The 11,391-nt window shown below is 38.3% G+C and overlaps 1 protein-coding gene across 1 annotated transcript in view; it reads left to right on the top strand.

The window, feature by feature from the left end:
• Positions 1–3,466: 3,466 nt before the first annotated feature.
• Positions 3,467–11,391, top strand: part of LOC104492842 (inactive ubiquitin carboxyl-terminal hydrolase 54-like) — a gene marked incomplete at its 3' end in the record, with an annotated part of 14,942 nt that continues 7,017 nt past the window's right edge. The window contains exons 1-2 of the mRNA XM_010135443.1: positions 3,467–3,733; positions 6,397–6,489. Of these exons, the coding sequence (XP_010133745.1) occupies positions 3,587–3,733; positions 6,397–6,489 (240 nt within the window). The remainder of the gene's footprint in view (positions 3,734–6,396; positions 6,490–11,391) is intronic.

The raw sequence follows: 11,391 nt of genomic DNA, 5'->3' as shown, positions 1-11,391 counted from the left end.
CAAGGAAGTCTAGCCCAAACCGGGACAAAGAGTTATATGGAGCTACAGTTGTCATCATCTAACAAGATGCTACAGAAGGCTGGGAAACCCTATTGGCGCATCAGTTGTAGTGGTTTTCCTTGTACTATTAGAAAGTTGTTGGCTTGTAATGTGTTCTTGATAGGGGAGCAGTCTTTCTCAAACTTTAATCAGAAACAATATATTAAAATGTTTTCTTCTCATTTAACTATGTAATTCTCTGAAGCTTTTGGCATATACATGAAAGTTTTACCATGATTTCATTTCAGAAAGTATATTTTGTTTTTTCTTAAGTTCTGTGGTTGGGACTGCTTACAAATTAACACAGTATCTGGGAGAAGTAGCATGTTTGAGGAACACCTACATCTGCTGGCAAGCTTAGGTGGGAATAGTGTTCTTCTTCCCTTGCAGATCACTGCTGTTTTCTTGGCGATTGTGTGCTGGCTGTTTAAAGTATGTGACAGTGGGCTTTTTTCTACTGATGGTTCCTTGGTGGTGTTAGAAACAAAACAGTGTATTTTAATAATGATGGCGGGCTTTGACAAAAATTCTTTTTTCCTGCTTGTGTTTTGTTATCCTTTCCTTAGCAGAAGCTAACTGGGTCTGTGAATAATCCGTACCAATGGTGCTTTACGTATATTTCAGATTAATTAGAATTCTATTTTGTAGCTATTATATAATGTTGGTAGGTTTTTTTGGAGGTTGTCAAAGTGTGGAGCTGCTGTTTATCTCCAGAGATCGAGATCTGGTTTTGTCGTGGTTGGGTGGTTACCAGCTTAAGTGTTTTCTGCTTGTTCTTAGCTCTGCAAAGGCCGTATAGCCGTATAAATGAACAAACTGAATTTGCTCTTGTGAGCAATCGTAGCAAATGCATGGTAAGAAATCAGTTCTGCTAAGCCTGTGCCAGTGCAGTGCAGGTATTAAGCTTGTGTCGTTACTGAGAGCCAGTGGCCAGCGTGCAATAGTCTTGCTGCAGTAGTGGGTGAACCACAAAGCTTCTAATCTGGTTCTGGTTCCAAGGCAACAAAAATCGATACAAGAAATATATTCACTTTGTCGTAACTGAGACAGATTGGCTCAAAAAAGTACTTGAAGTTTTATAGCCCCTTTTGAAAGCAGAATCTTGTTTTGAACTTGAAGTCCACTGAATAGATGCTGCTCACAGCTGTGCATCTTGAGCATGTTTTGGATTGTATTTCCCATCTTTTCATAGGTGCTAAGGAAAGGAGAAGACGGAGTGCTTGGCTCAGGAATTTTTGTTGGTTAGCACAGAGCCTGCTTGCCTCGACTCATTCCACGCAGCGTCCTGCTCTGTCTCTGTGGCACAGACTTAGCACTACACCTATTGCAAATGCTGTTGGTTTACAGAGATCCTTAACTTGTTGCTTGAAACTGAATTACTTCACACAGCTTGGTTGGCTCATGGGTCATTAAGGGATTGAGCAAAGAAAGGGAGCTGAGGCTAAAACTGCTTTGAAATGAATCCTGTGTACTTCAGTACTCAGGAATGTTGTGCAGCGGGCATGGTAATGGTCTGTGTCTGCAGGCTTGCAAGCACATCTGAAAATTTTGCATGGCACACTGGCAATCCAGAAGAATATTCATCTGTATGTAGATATTTGCCTACCTTACAGCAATGCTGAGACTTCGTTAGTATTTGTAGAATGAGTTTTACAGAAGTACGAACAAAATACTATGAGAAGGGAATGGGTTAGGCTGCTGTAACGCATTCGCAGATGTTGAGGAAGTTTTCTGTGTTTTGACAGAAGATTAATTTATAATTGTATGGAAGGAGAAAAACACGCCTTCACAGATACCCAGGAAGTCTTTGTACGGAATTATTGTCTTGGTTAATTTGTGCTGTTTGCACTAATAGTTTGCACAAACTCTCTATATGTCTATTTTGTAGGGACTTCATGCTGCAGTTACTACTTCAGCACACGTGTAATAGAGTCATCTTGCTTATACCAGCCATAATAGGTGCAGTCAATTGTTATTATGTTTATCAAAAAATGGGATAATCCAGCATGTCATGGGAATGTCACTAGAAAATATTATGCAGTTGTCTGGAAAGTAAATACAGGTGGGCCTACGCTTGTGAGAACTTTAAGAGATGCTTTGCCATGTATCTTGTTGTTCCTGTTTCCAGGAATTTTTTGGATCAAATTCCTTTTTGCATTTTCTGTGAGGGAAGAAGTGAACTTGCAGTAGGAAGAGCAGTTTCTATTGAAGGATTCTCCTGGATTCTTCAGAAGCATCAATGTCTTTCTGAAGACATTGTATATCCCATGTACCTAGATTAAGTAACAGTTTGTATCGATACACATAGTTTCTGATTGAGGAAATTTGGAGACTGTTTTGTTGTGGAGAGAGCTGTGGGCTGTTGAGTCAGGGGAGACCCTCATGCCTTTGTCGTCTTGGCGTTCCAAGTTCGGTGAAAAATCCCAGTTCCAGGGTGGACAATGTGCTAGCGTGTATTTGCCGAATCACAAATCCTTGTACTAATGTTTGGATGATTAAGAGATCTTAAAGAAATGCAATACTTCAGGATTGTAAAGGGTACATACAAGAACTGCCATGGTGTTCACGTGAATGTTGTGTTTTATTTTTGTAATCTAACTTCCTTCTTAACCCTTCTAATGTACTCTAGCCTTCTTGCTCTTACATGCTCTTCTCAGAATTCTCTGTTCTTTTCCTTGTTATTTTATTTTTTGGGTGGAGGAAGGTTTGCATTTTTTGCTTTGTCTCAGAAGATTCAGTGTATTGTGGGAGGTGAGGCAGCACTGATCTTGGCAGAACACCACAAAACCAAGAGAGTAATTAAATGACGCAAGCCTTTGATTGTTTTTCTCTCCCAAGCTTTCTGGCACAGCTGGGCATTCTGATTGCAAAAGGAGGATCAGAAGAAGAAAATTCTAAAGATTGCTCACAGAATTAGAAGAACTGCATCGGAGACTTTTTGCTACTTTAAAGCTCTTCGCTCTCAAGTCCTGGAGTTGCTGCTTTTTCCCCTGTGAGGATAATGTATGTTTCATGACCCAAGATAGACGTAACTGAAAGGGAGCTGCCAGGGTTTTATTTTGGTTTTGGTTTCTCTGCTCCCTTACAAATTGGTTTTTTCCCATCTTCCACAGGAGGATTATAAAAAGGATTAGAGAAGCTGGGGTTTTGAGGGTGTGGGAAGTAGCTGTTGTTTGTCTCATCTTGATTTTGGGACCTCCTTGATTTGTCATTTGTTCACTGAAGTAACTACTTGTTTGGAAAAGGAAGAACTTGCAGCGTAACAGATGAACTTGCACAACCATGGATTCCTTTCCTTTGCAAACTTTGTATGTGGCTGCTTTTAAAAGAGTTTTTTGCATACATAAGCATCAAATGAAGAATAACATCCTGGGCTGGATTTAAAAGACGCAAACTGCTTCTGTCCTGATGAAAGGATAAACTCTGTTTAAGCTACAATTTAAAGAAGATAGGATGTTGTTTCAGTTTTGAATTTTGGTGAAAGGAAGAGATCAAGTCAAATACTCTGCCAGCCTAAACCTGCGTATTCTACAGCTGAAACTGGAAGATGTCTTGGAAAAGAAGTTACTTTTCTGTGGGTCGGGGGAATGTACAGGACATGTTTACTCCAAGAAATACCACCTCAATAGCACCCAGTAAAGGTCTCAGCAATGAACCAGGACAAAACAGCTGCTTCCTGAATAGTGCACTACAGGTAAGAACACAGAATAAAAAATGTTTTTGTCATCTATCTGTTGCAGTATTTTCTTAGGCTTGATTGTGCAACAAATATAGCCAAGATTGAATACATAATTGTTTGTGGGCCTAGGTAGGATAAAGCTACATTTGGAAATGCAGATTAGTTGAGTTACAGAACAGGTTGTTTTAGTTTTCAGGTTTTTATTGTGAAATCACATCACCTCGTGTACTTGAATCTCTTGTTTGTGTGAACTTGTAATATGTCAATCAGACTTGAAAATATATGTAGCAAATATATTCTAAAACAATAGAATATTGCATAGCATGCAATATCTCTACTCCCTAAAAGTAAATATAATTTTTTTGTTGAATCAAGTTCAAGGTTTGATAATAACTATACAAGACCCTTTTTATGTAGTCCAGTTTTCTTTTTAACTGCTGATTTGCAGCTTAGTTTAGACGATTGAGCCTTTACCTTTTGATTTAAAAGAAAAACAGAAAACCGTGTCAAAATTTAGCGAAGTGGTATGGCTGCTATAGTGGTATTGTCACCATTTGCATTTTTAATGTCTGACATTCGAGATTCAGTCCTTTTGGCTGTGGGTTTTAAAAACTCATTCTCCACATCAGTTTCCGTCCCTGCATGTGACTTGTCTCTGTAGCAGAGACTGTCACTGTGAGTTTTTTTTTTCCCATGGGCACAATTAGATTCTTGACTAACTTCAGGCTTCAAGATACCCCTCAATGCAAATAATACAAATAGAAACACCAGTGACCCTCAATAGGCTTAATATGCCATAAAATAAAAGACTTAAATACAAAGAGAACTTATAATAAGTGGAGTTTGCAGAGATGTACTGTATTTCTTGCCTCTGAGTTGTAAGGTGTAATTACCAGCTGGCTCCTAATACCCAGTTGTTGAACCTAGGTCAGACTAAGTTGACCCTAACAGCAGCTGCATGCCATACATGAAGATGAAAGTGTATGGCCTGGCCTTTAGTCTTCTACATAAACTGTTTTCCTCTAAAGCTCAAGAGAGATAGGATACCAAAAATATTTACAGTCAAAGCTGAATTAAAAAAAAAAAAAGGCAAGACGGTAATCATTTAATAAAATATGTACTTCTGGGTTTTTTTATCTTTTTAACATTCAAGAGTCTGAAAGGCTCTTGAATCTTTGTTGCTCTGTACTCTTAAGTATTTCTATAAACATTCAAGATAAATGCCAAAGCCGTTACATTGAAAAATTGAACTCATTCCTAAATGTATTATTTTTTTGGCCTTTTGTGAAGTGTGCATTAGTTCTTCGGGAATGTTGTGTGTAATTGCATGGTTCCAAGGCTTATGTTGGCTCCCAAGCCCATAAATACATGAGGGGTTTGAGAATAAACACAGCTATGACAATTCTGAAGTTTTGGGAAACTTTAGAGATTAAATATTCCATAAACACGTTTTTAAAATATAATTTTAAGTAACATTTGTGTGCTATGGTTTAGTTACCAAATTTTTTGAGCTGGAAAATTTTTTTGCTGAAACCAGCAAAACTCTTTTCAGAGTTCTTTTTTTTTTCTAGCCAGTTGCTCTGGACAAAAATTAATCAGAAATAAGAAGTCTGGTTCCTTCGTTTATGCTAATGAAGCATTTAGCCAATAGATACTAGCCAGGGCCTTGCTGCTCTGTCCAGAACCTGGCAGGATGCGATTTAGGTCAGGGCTTCTTTCAGTGCAATCTGCTGTCTCCTGAAAGGCTGGTGGCTCTGAGGCTAACCAGAAAGTTCTGTTATTGTTAGCTGAAGCTGCAGTAGCCAGCACTGACCACATTTATATATAAAAAGCTGACTGTAAAACACCTCAGATCAGTACTGTTGCTGTATTATAGGTAGGAATTCAGAAAATTGCACAAGATCGCACAGGTTTAGTGGTAAAACTTAAGAATAAAACCTGATTCTGTTAACAGCAAACATTGCCTCTGGCAATTGCTAGCAGAAAATAGAAAAGCCTGCTTGCTTTTATATGCTGTGACCATACCTGGTTGCATATGTGGTGTTACCACCATACTGTTCCTGAGAGAAAAGTGTAACAGGTCAAGGTTAGAAATCTGTCAGTAATCACGGCATGTAAATACACTTACTAATGCTAATATTTGGCATAATGACTTCTAGTACTTTATCATTTTGGCTTACAAGGACTCGTATATAATGTTTGTGCTCCACTTTTCCAGGATTTGGGCTTTCTGCTCAGAACAAGTAGGCTGCCTAGAAGGTGTGAAGGTGAATGAATTTTGGCCCAGACAGTTGATGGGGTGTCATTGACAGCAATGCCCAGCCTCATGATGGGCTGCGCAACTACTGGCTATGGTGCCAGCACAGGGGAGCAGTCAGGGCAGGTGCTGTTTAAGCTGTCACTGCCGTAAAGACAAAACAGCAAGTTTTTTAATCTAAAACCATGTGGCAAGAAATTCAGAGGGATGTTTTACTGTAAATTAATGTATGTGAATGCTACAGCTGAGAGAGAAAAATGAAGATGTCAACTTGCAGTAAGATAAAAGGCATCCTGTTTTAAGAGTGGTGTTCACTTACATTAGTGTACCTCTGGCATTATTTAGTGTGTGCAGTTTTAATCAGAGCTTTATGCAGTTTCATATATTCATAAAATTGACTGTGCCACTTTCCGTGTTTCAGGTTCTCTGGCACCTGGACATATTTCGCCGCAGTTTCCGACAAATCACAACGCACAAATGTATGGGTGATTCTTGCATCTTCTGTGCTCTTAAGGTAAAAGTTGGAAATAAATTAAAAACACCTTCTAAAAAGTTGAACAGAAATATTTCTGATATTTGATTAATATATGTAATCAAACTCGCATCTGAAAATTTGTGAGAGCAAAGGTAAATCTCGTAGATACATAGACACTCATATTACCATTTTTAAAATACATTCTAGCCAATAAATTTTGAAAGTGCTGTAGGTAAAGGTTCAGATACAAGGACTCTTATCAATGGAGTGTGAATCGTATTTGAAAGATGAGTTCAGCCAATAAAACAAGTTTGCTTTGTTTTTTTTTGATTTATCATTTGGTTTATAAATATCGTACTGTATAGAGTTAATTTACTCTTCAGAGCTACTTTGAATATCAGCATGGAGAAGGCTGTTTAGCTTTATGCCTTTGTGTTCAAAACTGTTGATTGTATAAGACTAAAAGGTATTTTCTTCTGTAAATATTAGTGTTTGCATTAAATGGCTCAGCTCTTTATGGTCTCTGGTTTAAAACATAAATTCTGTTTGTAGATGCAGATACAATACCCGACTGTCATAAATGCTGCCTGGGCAGTAAGATCTAGATGCTAGCTCTGATTATGAGTACTGTTATGTGTCTGAGTAAATTGTGTGATCGTTGGTCTCCATTTGTCTCTAACCATTAATTTTTAGCACTTTTAGGGTTTTGTGCCCTCCTTTCTAAGTTTTGCTATTTCAGACCCGTACCTCCTCTAACCCTGTGGGATAAACAGACATGATGCAAACACGATGAGAATACCAGCTTTAAAATTCCAGAGCAGTGAATTTTTTTTCTGAAATGGGGTCTGAGATGTTTTCATTGATCACAAATGGATTGTAAAATCCAACTAAGTACGTAGATTAATTGTGGGAGAATTTGTATCATGAATTCTGTGTGCAGTAATGAAAAGGATGGACTGTGTTTTATAAATGTGTGAAAATAGTGCAAAGTTTAAATTAACATGATCTGAAGTTCGCAGGCAATATTTGTAACAGCTGTCTACTGTTAGGTGACTTTACAGGTGCTCTGGTAGAGGCAGGCTTGAAATGAGTTAGCTAATGAGTTTTGACTGTTGTTGAGGGATTTTCCCTTGCAAAAGAAAAGCAAAGAGACTTAAGGCATGAAAGAAGATACTTAATTTACTTCTGAAGGGAAATTTGTCTCAATACATATCTGAAGTGATGAGACATGATATTTAAACCAGTAGCATCAGAAGAGGATGTATCAGTGGGTTAGTCTCACATCCAAAGTGAGAAATACAGCTATCCAGTCAAAGAAAAGATGTAAGTATATCCCCTTCCTTATAAGGAAGTGAAAAGACTTATGCATAGTTTAGTTTGAGTTCATTAAGTTCAATGGGATAAGTAATTTGAAGCTAATTCTCAGATTGTGCCCTCGAGTATTCCCAAGTGATTTGATTGTTGGCATTCTTCGATAGCTGAGATGAAAGAAAAGGATTTAGGAAGTTGTTATGAATGTAAGCTTTTGCTGTTTGGGGTTTAACCTGACAAGAAGATACAGCAAGGAAATACCAGGAGATCAGACAGGTTCTGCCATTTTAATGAAAATAGACTGGACTCTGAGGCAGAGTTGAGAGATTTTGATATGAAGATAATAGTTAAGAGTCTTTTTCTGAGTGAGACTACTCAAAAAGAGTAGGGGAGGGGAAAAAAAAGTCACAGGAAAAAGGAGAGGATGAACCTTTGTGGAACTGATACGGAGGGATTAACTCTGGACAAAATGAATCTGTATTAGTGGTACCATTGAGAGGGGAAAGCACTACAGTAAGACTGGACGATGACATCATATCCGGAATATATGTATATTAAAAGCAAAGATTGAGTTGAAGAGTGTTTAGTTTTGTAGATAAAATCCTTGCTTTTTGATGTCTTGCTGAAGTGTGCAGTTTGCTATTATAAACCTGGAAGTGACAGGTAGAGTGGCAGATTTCACAAATTGCATGCCTGCAGCCATATGCTTATTTTTCAAACTAAGCAGCCTTTCCAAAAAATTGCTACGCTCTCTTCTTGCTTGCAGATATCTGCAAGGATTTTTTTGTTTGTTTCCTGTCTGAAATTCTTGCCAATGCCATGCTTAGCCAGATGATGTTACAACCCTCAATTTTCAACAAAGCTATGATGTTGCACCAAAACCTCTAGTACTTTTGTCAAACTTGCCTCTGGTTGTGTGTAGAATTCCTGTAGCTCACAAAACTCGATGTACAGTGAAAAAACCTGAGGAGATGAGTAAACAAGTAAAGAATTATCTAGACAAGTATTTCTGAATATGGGCAGTAACCAAGACTTGACACAGTAAATAAATTACTTCCAACTGGCTTTAATCCAAACCAAAATGTTAGTGTTTTCTCTACAGTCAGTTCTTCTCAGGAAATTTCAGTGTGTTCTACCCAAGCCTGTTCCAGAACCTTCAGAAAGTTTACAGAAATCTATTGTCAAACTATACAAGAGAAAAGAATACATAGAAATGTGTCAGACATTATAGAGCTGTTTTACTCGCGGTTCCCTTATGTTCATAAAGCAACTCAGAAGTTTATGTTTTTCTCTGGGTGATATTGTGACATGTTTCTGTCTTTATTAACTTGTGTAAAATGTTGATGTGCATACATAAATATTTGAAAAATTTCCCCTATTTTTATGTTATCAAGTCAAGTAATGCTTTAAGAGTGTCGCTTAACTCTTAAGTGCAATTGGGGATGCAACCCTCCCCTCACCCCCTAAAAAACCCCAGATACCAGAAACGTAGGTAATTTTGCTTGCACGCAACTGTAAAGGTAGGGATGCTAAATGATAAAGGTAAGCACATGGGATAGCCCCAAACTGTGGAGATGGTCATATTCGCCTTCATAAACCCCTTAAGCAAGCATTAGAGGGGGGGTGGAAAAGACTGCTTAAAGTATCTACTTGTTCTCTTCTGCCCTCTGGATCTGCCTGGTTTCTCAAACCATTCATTCTGTTTTCCCTCTTGTTAAAGTCTGGCTGTCTGGTACATGCTACATGTAAATTTGTATAAGACAAATGACATAATGCGCTTAATATGCACCTAATACTGCAAGCATCACCAAGATCATGTTTTGTGTCCCAGTGCAGCAGGACCATCCCTTTCCTTCCATGCTTATCTCTTCCCCTGCCCCAGCCCTCCTATCTGCTCTGGAAGCCTTTAACTGTTGTCCTGCCAGGGTAATACCAGCTTAGCCTCCAGGTCTTTGACATCCTCTTTCTCTTGAATCTTGCCTTAGGCTTTGCTAAGATGAGGGAGAAGATATGGCTGGATCCAGTGGGAACACAAGAATTTGGAGCTCTATACCATGCGAAAATCTCCCATTAGGGTCTGGGGAGAGGTAATTAGCCTTGCATGCTGTCAGGTGGATCTGTCCAAAATACCTGTCTAGAGCAAGTGAGATGGAGGCAGGAGATGTTTACTTTTCTCCAAAGCATGCCGGTGTGTTCAGATTCCAGCCTGGCCTGGAAAAGGGACAATACTTCGGGGAAGAGTCTACGTCCTCTCCAGGTTCCCTTTACAGGATACCTGATACCTCCTATGTTGGGCAGAGCAGGTTCACACTCTTCCCTACTTTGAACTGTTGTTCTAAAGGTGACATTCTCTTCCCATCGACTTCAGAGGAAGATAGTCTTCACTAAACTAAATTTAGCCTTTGGATAACACCAAAGAGGTTGTATTTTCTTCCACACTTCCTTGGCTTGCTTCAACTGTTTCTAAGGATTCTGATGTCATGGACTGTATTTACTGTAAATGCTCAGCTAGCTCTATAAATGTTATCTGTAATTTTAAATTACTTTTTATAAAATGAGGAATCACAGGACGGTGATGTCATACTTGATATCAAATCACATTTTATTTTTGTAGCACATTGAAAGCATCTATTGCACAAATCCTTGAAGCTATTTTAAAATTTGCCGTGCTACCTGGCTATGTTTATGTGGCTACAAAATAAACCTTGAAATCATTCCAGACATACTTTCACTGGTTATTTTGAATGAACCTTATTTTCCGTACACAAGCTGTCCTTACCACTATGTAGTTTGTCTGCCGTAACACTGGAACAGCTTTTTGATTTATAATTAATGTTGAAGTCTACTGTGTTCTGTTTTATTTTCCTTTTTCTAGAGCAGGACTTTGCTTTGGTGTTTGTTTATCTCAGCTGTAAGAGGCAGGAAGGGAGAAATCTATCCACTGTGCTGAGCGTGCCACAGAGAGTTTGTTCTCCTTCCAGGGATTGTACTGGGCCCTTGATAGTGCCAGGATATAGGACAGAGTGGATTTTTGTAGTTCACAAAGAAGAATGCTCTATTGATTCTTAAATTCCAGTAGGGCTGGTCTTTTCTGTAATTTAGTTATGAGCAACAAAAGCAGGAAGAATGTGAATTTGCTTTGTAGAAATGATGTTGTTTTCCAAGGTGCAAACTGAGAACAATAGGATATTAGGATGCTTTAAAGAACTCTAACAATCTGATTCTGATTAGCCACTTGATTGAAATAGAGGGATTTGTTATGAAAAGTTCGTTATGTGGTTGAGACAGTAATAGGCTGATTGCAAAGATTTCATCCTCTTATGCTTTTTTCCAAATCAGGATAATATTTCAGCGTTAAACAATAGTAAAAATATATAAAATAATTACTTTTATTGTTTAGGCTTATTTAGTTGGCACTTACAGCTTGGCAAACTAGCAGCAAGTACAGTTTCCTGAGTCGATAAACTGGTAGTTGGAAGCTTCCAAGTACTGACTGCCTCTTTTAATCTTGTTCAAGGAGTTAATTAACTGACACCTAGTTGAGACGGACACTCTGTGACTGGGCTTTCTTTTCCTAACACTCTCCTAAACAAAACTTGTGGAAAGTATAGTTTCATTTGATTTTGGTAG

Source organism: Buceros rhinoceros, unplaced genomic scaffold (genome assembly GCF_000710305.1).
Source record: "Buceros rhinoceros silvestris isolate BGI_N320 unplaced genomic scaffold, ASM71030v1 scaffold8844, whole genome shotgun sequence".
Lineage (NCBI taxonomy): Eukaryota > Metazoa > Chordata > Aves > Bucerotiformes > Bucerotidae > Buceros > Buceros rhinoceros.
This window is presented reverse-complemented; position numbering and strand designations above follow the sequence as displayed.